Source organism: Marmota marmota, unplaced genomic scaffold (genome assembly GCF_001458135.2).
Source record: "Marmota marmota marmota unplaced genomic scaffold, marMar, whole genome shotgun sequence".
Classification (NCBI taxonomy): Eukaryota; Metazoa; Chordata; class Mammalia; order Rodentia; family Sciuridae; genus Marmota; species Marmota marmota.
The window spans coordinates 7,493,892-7,510,592 of NW_026000051.1; the positions used below are offsets into that span (position 1 = coordinate 7,493,892).

The 16,701-nt window shown below is 37.4% G+C and overlaps 1 protein-coding gene across 21 annotated transcripts in view; it reads left to right on the top strand.

Annotated features, from left to right (window-relative positions):
• The window catches only part of Dennd1a (DENN domain containing 1A), a 462,364-nt gene that overhangs the window by 206,510 nt on the left and 239,153 nt on the right, over positions 1-16,701 (top strand). For 18 of the 21 annotated variants that reach the window (XM_048813081.1, XM_048813091.1, XM_048813093.1 and 15 more), the window contains one exon: positions 13,335-13,445. In XM_048813081.1, coding sequence (XP_048669038.1) covers positions 13,335-13,445 — 111 coding nt within the window. The remainder of the gene's footprint in view (positions 1-13,334; positions 13,446-16,701) is intronic. The other 3 variants (XM_048813083.1, XM_048813088.1, XM_048813089.1) reach the window with 1 other exon arrangement.

The window sequence follows — 16,701 nt, forward strand, 5'->3', positions numbered from 1 at the left end:
GGGAGGGGAGAGGTGGGGAGGGGGGAGGGTGGAGGATGGGAAAGGCAGCGGAGCACAACAGACACTAGTATGGCAATATGTAAATCAATGGATGTGTAACTGATGTGATTCTGCAATCTGTGTATGGGGTGAAGGTGGGAGTTCATAACCCACTTGAATCAAAGTGTGGAATATGATATGTCAAGAAATTTGTAATGTTTTGAACAACCCACAATAAAAAATTTAAAAAAAAAGAAAAGAAAAAGAAAACAGAAGCCCTAAAAATTTAAGTAACATATTCAATGACCTATAACAAAGAATTGGTAGAATCAGAATTCAAAATTAATCTTTTTGATTTCAAGACTGAGCTTCTATATACTGTTAGCTTTTTTGTGTCACTGTGTCCAAAATACCTGACAAGACACTTATGGGATGAAAAGTTTATTTTCGCACATATTTTCAGAGATCTAATCCAGTTCACTCAAACTAGGATGGACCTCTGAATATCCCTGCTTTTGGAGGATACCTCATATCCAGACCATAACACATACTATGCTATACTTTGTGCCCATGATTTTTAACCTTTCACCTTCAAATTTTATTGATTATAATAAAAGAAGTATAAAATTAAGGAGAACAATCTTCCCATAATGATAGAGGGAGCCACTATGAACCAGAAAATTTGAGAACTTTTGCAATGTCAAGGAGATGATCACTGATACTTATCCATCAGTTTAGTATAAACAGTGGAGGTACCCAGAAAGAATCCTTCAAAAAGTGCAGATACAATTTTAAAAGTAGCAAAAGGCTATTAAAGGATAATTTTCAATTAACATGGAACATTTATAAAAATTGATCAGATACTAGATTACTCTGAAATTTTCAAAAGAGAATAAGTTAAACTTTTATAGGTCCCTATCTTCTACTGATATAAAATAAGACTAGAAATTAATAATAACAGGTTTAAAAATATTGCTGTACTTGAAATAGTGCTGGGGTCAAACAGAATAAAAAATTAAAATTGAATATTGTTTAGTTTAGAAATTAATAATAATGAGAACACTAAACAACAAATACATAAGGGATGTGGCTAAAACCATATTCAGGCAAAATTTCATTGCTCTTGAATGCTTTTGTAAAAATAATGAATTTAAGTTTTGTGTCGCCCCTCACCTCCCCGCCCCCAGCTCTTTTCAGTTTATTGCATGAAGGAGTTACCCTAGTCCAAGTTAAAAGTGGACCCCAAATGGCTACATTATACTAGCTCTGAGGGTTTTAAACTTGAGACAAGGAACAGAAGGGAAATTCTACTTGTTGCAAGGAAATCCTCACTTAGGCTGCAGTGAGCCATAAGCACTTAAAACCCATGAACCTTCAGCTGATCCAATCTCTACCAGGAACTGGCATATGTTCTTGCCCCTGTAGCTGAATTATGTCTCCATGTTTGGGATGCTCAATTACAGTAATTGCAGGCGATTTTCTTCTTAAATGCTTTCTCTAGTTTATTTTTATTGTAATTCTCAGCGATCCCTCGAACGGTAGTTGGGTCTTCCTGCCATTTCTGTGTTGAATTCTTACGTGGATGTAATCCCCAGTGCCAGCAGGAAGCTGGTCATCACCCTTACTTGCATCAGCAAAGGGGTCGAAAGAGTGGAGGTTCTGGATAGCGGACATATAATTAGATTCCTTTTCCTCAGTGGAAACTGCCTATGGAAGGCAGCTGCAAGAGAAGGCGGGGGACCGAACTTCGGGAAGGCAAGGTAGCTCAAGGGAGAGGCTACTGAGCCCTGGGTGGCAGTTCAGTGACTGGGTGAACTGAAGTTTCAATTTAAGAACCTAGAAAAAGAATATCAATAAAAAATCCAAATTTGAAAAAGATATTATAATTTAATTTACTAGGAAACATTGTTAGTGTAAAACTGAAAATCAAGACTTTTTTAAAAATTGAATTTTTGAAAAGAACAAAATATTTTTCAACTTGATAAATTTGAAAAGTATGAAAATAGAAAATTTACTGGAAAATATGAATGATTAAAGTCAATCTAAGATATAGATAATACAAATGTAGAATAATAACTTAGAAAGATTAATAAAACTCTTACCATTTCTGCCCTCACTCTTGCAAATATATCATGGTTTGGTGGTTATTTAGACATGTTCAAATAACAGATATTATTATTTAAATTTTTATAATTCATAGAAAAGGCAAACACACACACACACAAACATACATAATACAAAAGCAGAAGAAAAGGGCTGAAGTTGTGGCTCAGCAATAGAGCATTTGCCTAGCTCATACGAGGCACTGGGTTCGATCCTCAGCACCACATAAAAATAAATAAATAAAATAAAGGTATTTTGTCCAACTACAACTAAAACAAAACAAAATTAAAAACAAAAGCAGAAGAAAATCACTCAGAATCTCCTAGCATCTCAGAGAAGTCATTTTCTTAAGTTTTACCTTCTTTCCTTTTATATGATAATAGTAGTTGCTTTCAAATTGTCCTGTCTGGAACCCTGAGAATGCTTCAGGATACCTAGAAGGCCTTGCACATGCTAGTCAAGTGCTCTGCCATTGAACTAGAGTACTGGTCCCTGCTTTTATTTTATTTAGAGCACATTAATTTCCACTGTGCTTGGGTAATATTTCATTTGAAATAAAAGGGCTCTATGTATTTTTAAAAAACGTTTGGAAGCTACATTTTTTTAAAAAAACACGGTGGGGATCATACCAAATATCTCACTTTATAACTGTTTTTTCTATAACAATATATTATAAACATTTACTTCCATCATTAAAAAATTTTTATAAAAATCTTTGTTGTAAAAGATTATTATAGAAGTATATTTTTTAAAAAAGTGAAAGGCCCCCATTAACACCACTCCTCCTCCATCCTAATCCCATTTTCTCTCCAGAATATGATGGGTGGCCTTCTAGACTTTTCTCTATGAATTTATAGTGTTGTATGTATATCTATTGTAGACAGCTTTTTAAACAAAAATGTGATACTATTCATCTTGTTTAGCACTCCCTTTTTTGGTTTTGGTTTAATGTATTCTAAAAATTGTTCCTATCTATTTACCTTATTCTTTTTTATTTTTAATTGTCCTGAGGTTTGAACCCAGGAATACTCTACCACTGGGCTACATTCCAGCCCTTTTTATTTCATATTTTGAGACAGGGTCTCCACTAAGTTGCTGAGAGTGGCCTCAAACTTAAGACCCTCCTGCCTCAATCTCTGGAGTTGCTGAACTTACCTGCATATGCCACTGCTCCTGGGTCTCTATTTCATCCTTTTTAATGATTTATTTTGGGGAGTGCTGGGACCTTTAATATGCTAGGCAAGTACTCTACCACTGATACCCATAGTCCTCATAGTATTATTATTTAATGGTATGTTCATCTTGTGACAGTAATGCATATATTAATGGCTTAAAAATCATATAGTACCGTGTAGTAGTTGTTAAAAAAAAAAAAACAGCAATTTCCAAGTTCTCCATATTTCTCACATCACAGAGGCAGTTACCTGCAAGTTTTCAACAATTGTAGTATTTCCCTTCATATTTTTAGCATGTTCTTAGTGTTACACTAAATTTTTTTTCCCCTGTTTCTTATATCACCTACTGGTTTTTATCATGAAAGATGAGAGTTTAGGTCTTTTACTACCTGTGATCCCCCTCCCCAGAAACATATACACAAAATAATTTGTCCCACCTATTTCTCCTCTCCCATTTTCCCTCTATATTTAGAATAAATTGACATTAAATCAGTAATATTTACATTTTTGTGAATACATTGAAGCAGGTAATAGATTGTTTAAGTTTCCTTTCTTGTACAGATTTTTATCATGTAAGAGTTATTGGATTTCACATTTTCCTCTTTCTTGATTTTATTCCATCATTTTGGTGAAACATTCTCCAACAGTTTCCTGAGTAAGTCTCGCTTTAGCAGAAATGTGTTTAGAAGTTGCTTGACTAGAAAAAAAATCACTCTACTCCTGATATTTCTTCTGGGTATGGAATTCTAGGTTGGAAAGTTCTCTCCTCAGAATTCTGAAGATGTTGCTTAATGACTTCTAACTTTACTATTGCTACTTACAAGTCTTAGCCATTCTGATTCCTGTTATTAACTTTTTTATGATCTGTCATCTCTTCTAACATACTGAAATTGCATAGCAACATGCCTTAATGGATCCATTTTCATCCATTGTGCTGGGCACTTGGACGTTCAATCTGGAAACTCACACCCTTCAGAGCTTCAATATTTTCTCACATTATTTCTTTGAAAAAAATCCTTTAATTCTCTCCGTCCTTTCTCTGCTGCTCTACTACAGAATTCATTACCTATTGATTTTCTGTGCTACCTACAGAAGATTTAAATCTTCTATATTGATCCTGTAACTTTTTTGTTGTTTTAATTATTTTCAGTGTCACTCTTATAGTCTTTGCTTTCTTCAACTAATCATCCCTTCCTTTTAAATTTCTTGTTTTGACCATCGTATTCTTAATATTTTTCCTCATTTGTAAGATTGTTATTACTAGATTTAAAAAATTGTTTTTCCCCCTGCATTATTTTCTTATTCTTTTGAGATGGGGTGTCATTGGGTTGCCCAGTCTGGCCTTGAACCCATGGGCTCAATGATCTCCTCACCTCAGCCTCTGAGTGCTAGGACTTCTTGCTCCCACTCCTAGCTTCTGTTTGTCTGTCTTCTGTGTAACTTATTATATAGGCTGTCTTTGAATAGGAGCTCAGTGACACCTCAGAGTGAGGCACTGGACAGCTGAGTGGCAGCTCTGTGCTCAGGAGTAGAGCTTGGTATCTGGTAGGCTTTACTGTGGGGAATGGATCATTGTTTGGAAGCCTGGGACTGTTGTAGACATTCTGGGGGCAAGGGACTCTCGGGTGTCAGTATCAAAATCTTTTCTATTTAGTGGGTCAGTTTTCTCTTGCCTAGGGTGTGGATACTTATTACCAGTGTTTGGGAAGCAGAATGGGGTGGTCAACATTTATTATGGTTGCCTTCATTTAATCCCCATGTTTTCTATTTGATGCTTTATTCCCCAGGCCTTTTTTGTTCAGTTCCTCCAGAGTAAACACTTAGTGCCTGAGAAAGGTGCAGGAGGCCAGCTTACTAGCTGGATAGGAGAATGTTGGGAAGGGATTACTCCTATTTTCATTTGCATCCGTACCCTAGCCTCTTGCCCTTTGGGGTGTCTCCACTTCCGAGCCTTTTGGGAGTTCCATGGTGTGAGTGGGCTTGATGCTTTTGCCCCATGCACCCACCTCAGCCTTACTTTCCAGACTTACTTTTCAGCTTCAGCACTGTTGTCAGCATGGTCCAGGACATCCTTTCTTGTGTATTACTACTGTTATAGTTTAGATATGAGGTGTCCACAAAAAGCTCATGTGTGAGACGATGCAAGAAAGTTTAGAGGTGAATGATTGGTTAATGAGTTTTAGCCTAATCAGTGCATTATTCCTCTGATAGATATTAACTAGGTGTAGGCATGTAGGTGTTGCTAAAGGCAGTGGATCATTGGAGATGAGCCTTTGGGTATATATTTTGAACCTGGTAAGCAGAGCTTTGTCTCTGTCTGCTTCCTCATTGACATGTCCTGAGCTGCATTTCTCTATCCCATCCTTCTTCCCTGAAGTTTTGCCTCATATCCAGCAGAATAATGAAGTTGGCCATCTGTAGACTGAGACACCTCTGGAACCAGGTGTACCAAATAAATGTCTCTCCCTCTGCATTATTCTGATTAGGTCTTTTGGTCTCAGTAGCAAAAAAAAAAAAAAATGACTTATATTGTAGGTTGTTTTGCAGCTTCCCTGGAATCTATATGATACTAACATACCCTTATCCAGCTCTGACAACCGGAAATGTCTCTAGGCATTGCCAAATGTCCCCTAGGGGATAAATGGCCCCAGGTTGAGAACCACATCTGCTATTTGATTTCTAAAAATTTGACATCTCTCTTCCATTATCATCTCCTCTCTTGTTTTATTGGAATTCATGCCTTTTAAAATTCTTTTCCAGTGACTTTTTCTGGGAGAGTCATATCAGGAGAGAGAAAAGAAAAATGTATGTTCAGTTCACCATACTTTATTGTTTTAACTATGCTTTCTGTACTAATAGACATTTAGAATGTTTCTAATGTTCTGCTGTGTTAAATAATGTTATGATAAAAATTATTACCTAGGTTGCATTTGTCTTTTTTTCTTTATTAAGGACCAGTAATTCATTAAGAACTTGATTTGCAGGTACCTGAAAGTTCTGATAATTTCCTTAATCTTCAAAACTATAATTACTGAAATTAGAAATAATTTTTTGAATAATCTTCTCCATAGCTCCACCTCCAGTTCCTGTTCCCACTGTATGCCACTTCCCTTGCCCCCACCACTTTTAAAATTTACATTCCCTCTGCTGGTTTTGCCACTAATGAAGCAATTCCCTGTGTATGACCCATTGTCCCCTAAATCCTCCTTTACAAACCAGAAAAAGGCTAGCCTTTTTTGTTTCTAAGCAGAATAGTAATACCAATCTGCCGCACTCCTAACATACACATTCCATTTTAATCCCTACAGCTACTCCGTGAGTGGTAGACGTGAGCCCCATTTTACACATACAGAACCCAGAGCTCACAGGCCTGAGGTTGCCAGCCCAAGGTCTGCTTGTCAGTGGGGTGTAGTGACCCAGGTTTAGAAGATTTGTTTTCATTATGCCTTTCTCCCCACCTAGAGTTGACTTGTGATATTCATAAGGAAAAAAAGAAATGGAATGATTTTTTTTTTTAATATCTAAAATACAAAAATGAAGCAGGAAAGCCTTTCCTCTAAGGAGACTCTGAACTTTTGTTAGACCAATTTGTGGGCTTTTTGACATAGAATCACTATTGAGCACTAGCCATATTGAAATTTGCATTTTAATCTCTTGGTGATTTTTTTCAGAGATTAATTTTAAATGACTAAATTGCTGTATTACAAATTGAAACAAGCAATAACCATGGGGCTGTTAATACTATATAGCCTGCTGTTGTGGAAAGAACACGAGTCTTGGAGATGGTCAGATACAGGGCTTCGTCAGTCTGAGGCCTTGGTCACCTACTTATTCTCTTGGAACCCCAATGTCTTTATCTAATGAAGGAAAATACAAGGAACAAATGCAGTATTAAACATAAAGTTCCAAGAACAACTCTGGTGCCACAGAGATGCTCCTTTCAATGGTCTTTCTCTTTTTTCCCTTTCCTCAGCTTTCTGAGAATTCTAGTCCTGACCTTTCTTGAGGTCTGAGTGTGGTTAAGGGCCGGGCAGACTCTCTGGGGCTTGTCTTTTCTAGGTGTTTGCTGACATTCTTGGTTGCACAGACCAATATTTCTCTTTTGTGGATTTTCAAGACTCTTGGGTACATCCTCTTGACAGCAGAATTTCTGAAGCCTGGGACTTTTGTGGCAAATGGAGTCCACAAAGCCTTTAATATAGGAGGTGTTCTATAAGCATTTATTAATTATCTCCTCTAAGGGACACACTGAACTTAAGAGAATAAGCAATGAAAAGGATACATGCTCTTTGGGACATGGAACTTAATAATATTCTGTCTCCAGATTATCATGGTCTTCTGGACAGTGTCAGAGAAGAGTTAATGTAAGAAAGGGAGGCCTGAGCTAGTATCTGTTGAACACCCATTGTGGATCAGGTCAGGTGCTACGTGTTATGTCATGACATCTTTACAACATCCTTGTGGAATGGATCTGAAGAGGAAGTGAAGTCCAGAGACATGAAGTAACTTGCCCAATCAGTAAATGCTAAAACAAGATTCACACCTGGGTCAGTCTGATCCAAGCATGGAGATACTTTGGGTCTAATGCCTCTGGGCCTACCTAAGAAACCACTCACCATAAGTTACATAATTAGTTGTGTGGATATTTGGTTAATGTCATCTCTCCTTTCATAAGAACAGGGATGGATTTTTTTCCCATCACTGCAACATTGTAGTTACTCAATATATAGCTATATGGAATTGACAACTGACTGAATGAATTAGTTAATGAATGAATGACTAAGGCAACCATCCCTGGAAAGAGAGAAAGAATTTTTCCTTATAGTTGGCTTTAGGACCAATTTGTCTATAAGACATTAATGAAAAGCAAACGTGGAAAATTAATTCTTTCCACTTTCAGATCCCTGTTGAAGTTAATTCTCATTATTTCTACAATTTCTTTGTAAAAATTTTTTTTCCTTTTTGCTGAGAAACTATCACTGTGTAATTGCTCATCAGGGTTTTCTCTGTCTATCAGGATAACACATGTAGGAGTGAATTTTATGCAGTCAATAATTAAATGAGCATAAATCTTTATAAATTTTAAATAGTTGACCTGCATTAAAAAGAGTCACAGATCATGAACAAATATGTAGTAATAATTACATTGTAAACTAACTCAATAAGGGATTATTTTTAGCTGCCAGATTTTGAAGTTTACTTTTTGATTAATGGATAATTATGTAGGCCTTCATTTGGAATATTAAACAAACCTGTCTTAATTATCTGGTCAATGTCATACCAAGTGGTTAATGATGCGAGGTAAACGTCTAGAGTGGACAGTTACATATGACGTTGCCCAGACTCCACTTTGTCAAAAGATGAACCATGATATAGAAAAGATTTATGAAGTCATTGTGACTTTAAAAAATAAACAGAGTTGAGAATGGTGGTAGAAGACATGTTATCAAGTATGAGATTATAGAGGAGTCCATTGTTGCACTTAAGAGTTGTCAGATGACTGTTTATTCTGATGGTTTTTCCATTTACACAGAGGGATAAAAGCTGACCTCTGGGTAACTCTGCTTTCTTTTCTCAAATATACTTCTTGGATTTTGTTGCCTGTGTGAGTTGGTGGGATTCTTTCTCAGGAAGATTATTTTGTAATCCAAATTTATAATTCTCTTTAAAAAAAAAAAAAAACCCACACCATTAAGATAACCTAATTCTTCTAAAAAGAAAAATCAGTTGAGGGTTTTAGAACTTTTTATATTGTGAAAACTGGGAGCAGTGGCACGTGCCTGTTGTATAGCTCCTTAGGAATCTGAGGCGAGATGATCATTTGAGTCTATGAGTTCAGAGCTGGCCAGAGCAACATAGCAAGACCCTCTCTCTTTAAAAACAAAACAAAATAAAACAAACAAAAAAAAACATTATGGTAAAATAATTTGAATAGGGGTTATTTCAGGACCTTCCAAGCCTCTAGCCTAGGAAGCCTCCTCTAGCCCCAGTGCAATAAATCTTTATCCTCTATACCATGGAAGAAGTAGAGAGTCACAAAGACTGATAAAATGACAGACAGTGGGGCGGACTAGCATCTGCTTCTAAGACTCCAAGGAGTAACCAGCTTAGAGTCGGTTCTTTGGTTTGAGGATTATCTCGTTTCCCTAAGGTATTGAACCTAAGACGCTTTCTCTCTAAGCCGCACTGTATCCCCTCCCGTCCCAACCCATTTCAACCCCCATCACCCCCACCCCCACCTGCTTCATAACCTCAGGCGCAGATCACATTGAGCATGGAGTCCCCAGCCACCTGGATTGGTGCAGGAGCCAGCAGGGGCAGCTAGACAGGAGCAGCCATTATGAGACCTCTCCTGGGGGGACTGGGGTTTTGCCAGGTGCCAGTTCCCTCCTCTTTGTCTGGATTGAGAGCCACAGAGAGTTAGTCCCTGGAAGAGACCTTCATCAACATTTCTTTGTAGAGAAGAGAAACAGAAGCTGAGAGTCTAAGGAGCTTGTGTAGTATGTGCCTTTTCTATAGACCACCTTCTAGGAGGCTCTGTCCAGCTTCTTGGATTTGAGTTAAGTAGTGATCAGCTTTGTGTGCCTACTGACCAGCCTTCAGGGCAGGGAGGGGTGGGTGGGTAATGAATGCCAGGTGGATAGCCAAATGCTGCACACATGACTGGAAACAATGTTTAGACTCCATGAATGGGAAAGGCATGATGCCCTGAAGCCTGAAAGCACACTGGCACTAAGGCATCCGAGGCCATCTGAGCACAGAAACTGCAACAGCCCTCTGCGCAAGGGTTTCCTTTCCTAGCAGGTGAATTACATAGAGAAGTGATTGGCAATGAATGGGGTAGTTACTTTGCTTACCTATGATGGTGTTATGGTCTGAGACACTAAATCGAGAACTAGGGGCCAGTGATACCATGTTTGATAGGAGTGGTGGTTCTTTAGGAGGATCCATTCTTTACTGTTCTTCCTGATACATCACACCCGGTAGAATTCAGTCTAGTGGGAAAACATACTTAAAACCAAGTTATTATAGGATAGGGACAAAATGTCATAGAAACATGAAGGATGTTTGACAAATAAGGAGTCTAGGAGACCTTGCAGGAGGAAGTGATGTTGGAGCCAGGTCAAGTAAATTGACATCCTCAAGGTAGAGAGGAGTACTCTAGGAGAAACAGCAGAATTAAAGTCCTGGGAATGGGAGAAGGCAGAGCAGGTCTGAGAAGCTAAGGCTTGGGCCCAACGTATTGGAAGCTTCAGGGCGGTGGGAGGGATATCCCTGTCTCCAAGGGGTTTGCTCCAGAGCCCAGGCTTGGTGGGAACTGCAAGTGCCCCAGGCCCCCTGTGCCCCACAGGTCCTTCCCTGGCTGAGTGAGGTTCCTAGAGCTGGGGCCATTGGCAGTCCCACCTGCTCCAGCGGGTGGCATCCCAGAAGGAAAGAGGCAAGGGAGGAAGCAGATAAGAAAGACAGCTTCTGTTTAGACACAAATATCTTGGTAATCAGCACAGATGGAATGAGAAATACCAAAAAAAGTACATGACAGTTTAGAGAGAATTTGGTTAAATGTTACATATTTTTAACATACCTGTACAGAGTTTTTGAAATAAGCACCTGCGCCCTCAGATCCTGACTGGGCATGGGGGACCTGCCTCAGTGATGTTTTTATTTCCGAAACATCCCCTTCCCCATCTGCAAAAGTATCCTTGTGGTCCCCCCCTCCCTTTCTCCCACCAAAATAAGGCACAGGATTTGTCTCTGACGCTGTGTCTCCCTATTTGGACGGCAAGCTGTGTAACATATTTCTACCCAGCGTGAAGCTTCTTGGCAGACTCTTGAGGCCACGTTTTGGTGGCTTCAGAGTTATCTTTGGATCTGTCAAAAGTGCTAATGGGCTTTCTGGCCTTCTTTAAGCTCCTCACTTCTATTTTCTTTTTACTTCCATCCTCTACTAAAAGAGAAATTCATGTAATTCATCAGCAGTAAAGTCTTTACTGAAATGCTCAGCTGAGGGCCTCATATTTTTGTTTGCAAGAAGAGCTCTGCCATTTCAGTCTTCCAAACAAACCCCACCCTGACATTATTAGCTCAGTGTTCCTCAGCCACTGGGCAGAGGAGGCACCTCTGGCCTAGTTCAGACAGCCTTTGTTGTTTGTTTTGCTTTGTTTTTATTGAGTTTGTTGAGAGGCAAGTTGGCATGTTGGTTAGAGTATGAGTTTTGGATTCAGGAGACCTGGTGTTGAAACCTGGCTCTGCCTTTGCTTGCCGAGTGACCTTTACAAGACTACCACTGAACCTTCCTGAATTTCAATGTTCCCATCCATGAAGTGGACATGGTAGTGCCTGTCACAGGGTTGTTAGATATTTTCCTGTGTTTTTTCTAAACTTTCTGTCTCCTGGGAATAAGGATTATTCAATAAATAGGAGAATAAAAATTTTCAAAAGAAAAAAAATCCCCTTTTTTTAGTCATATTTTGATCTTGTTTTATACCTCTTCTTTTTCCAAATATAATTTGTGCCTACAATTTGGAGTGTTTGAAAAAAAGACTTGCACAAGACTGAATCGTGTCTTAGCCACTTGTGTGTGACCTTTATCAAATTATTTCACTTCTCTGTGCCTCTTATCTTTAAATAGGGTCAATAGCACCTAGTTCAAGGAGTGTTTTCAAGATGAAGTAAATGCATGCCCTGTACACAGTAGACACTGAAAAGTATTTAGTAGAGATGTGTAGGTTAGTGGAGAGTGCAGAGGCTGTGAAGTCAGTCTGACTCCACCTGTTACTGAATCTCCCAGATTTAATTTCTGTTTCTCTGCATAGGAAGGAATAATACCTCATTGGTTTTTTGTGAGGATTGCATAAGATCATATATACAAAGTGTCTGGTACAGTGCCTGACACTTTGTAAGTAGTCAGTATCCAGAGCTATTAATTCACTGGCTTTTTGTTTATAGAAGTTGATGATTAACCTGGTACCCCAGTCAAACAATAATAAATCATAAGATAAGTGCTGATTCTTATTCCCAACCATAATATTGTTGAAAAGCGCTTTATGCTATTTTGCGTGTAAAACCTACATGATTTACTTCAATTTATGGGTTATAGATCTTTAATCATTATAAACTACAACCCCTGACAATAGCATTCCTTCTCAGTTCCTTTCATTTGCAGAGGCTTATATTGTACTGCATTAAAAATCTGTAAGAAATTAGCATATTCATGTGTATTATTAAAGCCAGGTGGGTATAGAAAGGGTTGTAGAAATAAAACACACTCCATTTTTTTTTCTGAAATCTGAAGAGTACCAATCTACCAATCTATAGTACTAATTAAAGGAATTAAACCCAGGTTACAGAAAAAGCTAGTTAAAGCACTGCTTTGTTATAGCTTGCTGCTGTTTGTCTTCAGTTTTTTTATTTTTTCCTTTTTTTTTCTTTTTAGTGAAATGTCTGGAAATGGTAAATCTTGGAAATTTCTTTAATTCTAGCCAAGCCACTTTATAGAGAATGTAAGCTGTGGAGGGGTGGGACACCAGCAAGTGGCAACAGGAAAAGTGATGCCTTCATGGCTGGGACCTGCTGGACAGAAGCAGGACCTGTGCCAGAAGCACTTTAATCTCTGGGTACTTTCTTTTGCTTGAACACATGATGCAGTTCATAAGGAAGGTTCTAGGATCTCAGGTCCAAAGATCTGAGCAGCAGTCCTGTCCTCATTGCTTATTAGACTATTTGATCTCGGCAAATCTCTCTGAGCCTTGGTTTCCTCGTTTGTAAGATTCCACGATTCCTGTCCTGCTCACCTTCTGGAACTGACATGAAGAGCAGACACAGAGGTATATACAACCATGTTGTTAACTGTAATCACCACACATAGATGCAGTTGCCAGACTGCTCATCTCAAAGGTCTCTTCCAACTTAACATTTCATGATTTTATACATGAGTGGGATTTGGTCTCCTAGGTAAAAAGAATAGGACAGGAGAAGAAAAGAGCTTTGTGATTATTTTCTGTTTCTCATGCTTTTATTAGATACTACTTGTAATAAGAACAGACAAAATAAACCACAAACCTTTCTTCTTTTTCCTAGAGAAATCTGACAGAATATTTTGTGGCTGTGGATGTAAATAACATGTTGCATCTGTATGCCAGTATGCTGTACGAGCGCCGGATACTCATCATTTGCAGCAAGCTCAGCACTGTGAGTAGCCAGTATTGAGATGGGCCTTTCAGTGATTTAATTTTAATTGAAAGATGTATCAGCAAGATTAAAGAACATTTGAAGAGAAGGAATCAGCCCCAGTCCCCTTGTACAGTAGCACATCATTTTCATTAATTATTTATGTTCCTTTTCAGTGTCAAAATAAATTTCATAATTACTCTCACAATTATAAAATTATACTCTTACAATTATAAATATTTTCCTTTTGATTGTGTTATAAACACTATGCATATTTCCACATAAATTTTCATTATTGTCATTTTTGAATGTCTATGACATATTCCATTATGCTGATGCATCATCATTTACAAAATTTAATAAATTTTTCTTCTCTTCATGGTCATTTAGGTAGTTCATAGATTAATCCTCTGGTAGATAAAACTGCAGTAAACATCCTTTGTCTTCTTTTAACTGATATGTTCATTTTCTAAGAGAGAGGCCACCAAGTCAAAGGACTTGATAAACACCATGGCTTGAGGACTATCGGATGACTTCCCCAACGGGCTGTGCATGTTTACAGTGAATGCGGTCAGCTGTGTATGGCTGTGCCACTTTTATCACAGCCTTGCCAGAGTTGTATGTGTGTGTTGTATGTGTGCGGGCGCATGCATGCAGTTTAATTTTGCCAATAAAGGAGTGCTTTAATTCAGATTGTTTTGGTTAGAGGTAACTGAGCATTTTCCATGGGTTTATTTCCTATGTGTATTTGGTTAATCTTTTCCCATTTATCTTATAGGGATTTTGATGTTTTTTTTATAAATTTACGTATTGTGATAACTTTTGCTATGTGCAATAGAAATATTTTCCATTCTTTTTATTTTAGTTTTTTTTTTTTTACCTGCTAAGTGTAGTTTATATTTTCCTGAGTTTCTTACTATGAAAATTCTCAAGCATTATAGAAAGTAGAATTCATTTTATAGTGAACATTGGTATAATTTCATTTATATTTTACCAGTGATTAGTTTACTATAGTTTTTTTTTAACCTATTTATTCATCTACCTGTCCTTCATTCATCAATCCATATCTCCCTCCTTCCTTCCTTTTCAGTGCTTAGGGATGGGACCTAGGCACTCATGGATGCTGGATAAGTGCTCTCCACTAAGCTATACCCCAAGATCTCCTTTTTTTGTTTGTTTTTTCATCTTAATTTTTAATGCATTTCAAAATAAATTATAAACCTCAGTGTGCTTCCCCCTAAACAGTATCTGTTTGGATGGTTTATTATTGTTTTTAGGTAAAACTTATGTAGAAAAATCAACGGAGAGTAGGCCTAAGTAGCATCCCTCTGTTAAAGAAGATAGAAGAAACTTTTTATAGTGGGAATTTGCCTAATGAAGGGCCTGTTATAAGTTCATCCATGGATAAAAGACACCTAATAATGCAAACTTGGTGAGGTTACTAGAGTTTCTTTATGGCTTTCATCATAGCTTCATCATTTCATTTTCATTGATTAATTATTGATTGCTTGTCAAGGACTCACAATTTTTTTTCTATCTACCATGTGCTAGATTCATAGCACTTAATAACTGAAAAAAGTATGATTTTTGTTTTCAGAGTAAAAACAACTTATATAGCATAGTCAACCTCCTACTTTGTTTTGTATTTTACTCTGCAAAGTGCAGTTCACAATCTCAAGGCATGAACATCGAGACTGAGCTTCAGAATGAGAATATTACCAACCAGAAACATCATCACCTTTTTATAGGGCTTGAATGAAATGAGGGTGTATTTGAAAGAATCCAGCCCATAACCAGTTATTGCTGCTTTAGATTGTGAAACTTTAGCCAGACTAAAACAGGACATCATCACAGTGGAACTGACTTTCCTATATTTTAATCATGTTATTTTTGAGCTCTTCATAGGTGCCAGTCACTGTCCTAAGCACTTTGCATATTTTAACTCATTTAATTCTTGCTATGACAGCTTTGGTGAGTTCTGTTATTACCTCCATTTTATAGATAAGGAACAGTGGATCCTCTGTGTAATTTTGTTCACATAAATGTAGTGGATTAAACACAAAAAGTTATTTCTGCTCCTTCCCAAAACTAAAATGAAATACAAGAATAAATTGCAAACACAAAGAACAGATGCAGCAGAGATTTTAAAAATTCTTAGAAAATACTGTTACCAACTTTATGCCAGTATTTGAAAACTAAAGCATAATGGACAGAAAAAATATAGTTTATGAAAATTGACTCAAAGAAATAGAAAAATTTAATAGGTCATTTACTTTATATAAAGTAATTCAATGCTTATAATTACTTTTCCAGATAAAACACTCGGCCGATATAGGTGTTTTTTATTTGTTTGTTTGTACCAGGGATTGAACTCAGGGGTACGCAACCACTGAGCCTCATCCCCAGCCCTATTATGTATTTTATTTAGAGAGAGGGTTGCTTAGCACCTTGCTTTTACGAGGCTGGCTTTGAACTCTTGATCCTCCTGCCTCAGCCTCCTTAGCCACTGGGATTACAGGGATACACCACCACACCTGGCTCAGCCCATATAGTTTTATAGGTACGTTTTATCAGACATCTTAAGGAATATATAATTTCAAATCATAGACTCCTTGAGTTCAGAACAAAGAGGAAACACACCCTAGCTTTTCTTGTGCTTGTTATTCTTGACATTCAATCACACAAAGGACAGTTTAAAGAAGAAGAATTATCAATCAATGTCACTCATTAATGTAGGTATAAAAATCTTAGACTAAATAGTAGGCAAATGTATTTAAAAATTCATAATAACCAATGATTTTAGAAATATACGTTGAAGGAACTACAAAATATTCTAACATAATTACACATTACCATGTTAAAAGGGAAAACTTATGTGGTCCCCAAAAGATGAAGAAAAAGCATGACCATGTTCATGAATAGGCAAACTCAATATTCTGAAGATGTCATTTCAATCCAAAATGATCTGTAGATTGAATATAATTCCATTCAATATTCCATTAGAGTTTTACATAGTACCTGGCATGCTGATTCTAACAGAATTAGAATTCTAACACAGAAAAGGCAAAGGAAAAGCCAAGACAAACTTGAAATAAAAGATGGGTTGTGGAAGTGTGCTTTCTAGATACAAAACTTTCTGTAAAGCTGTAATAATTAAATGCTGGTAGTGGGGTAGAGATACACAGATTTTGAAATAACAGAACAGAGGGCCAGAAACAGACCACATGTGTAAGGGCTCTTTATAAACAACGGAAGAAACATTGGACAAACTGTGGGG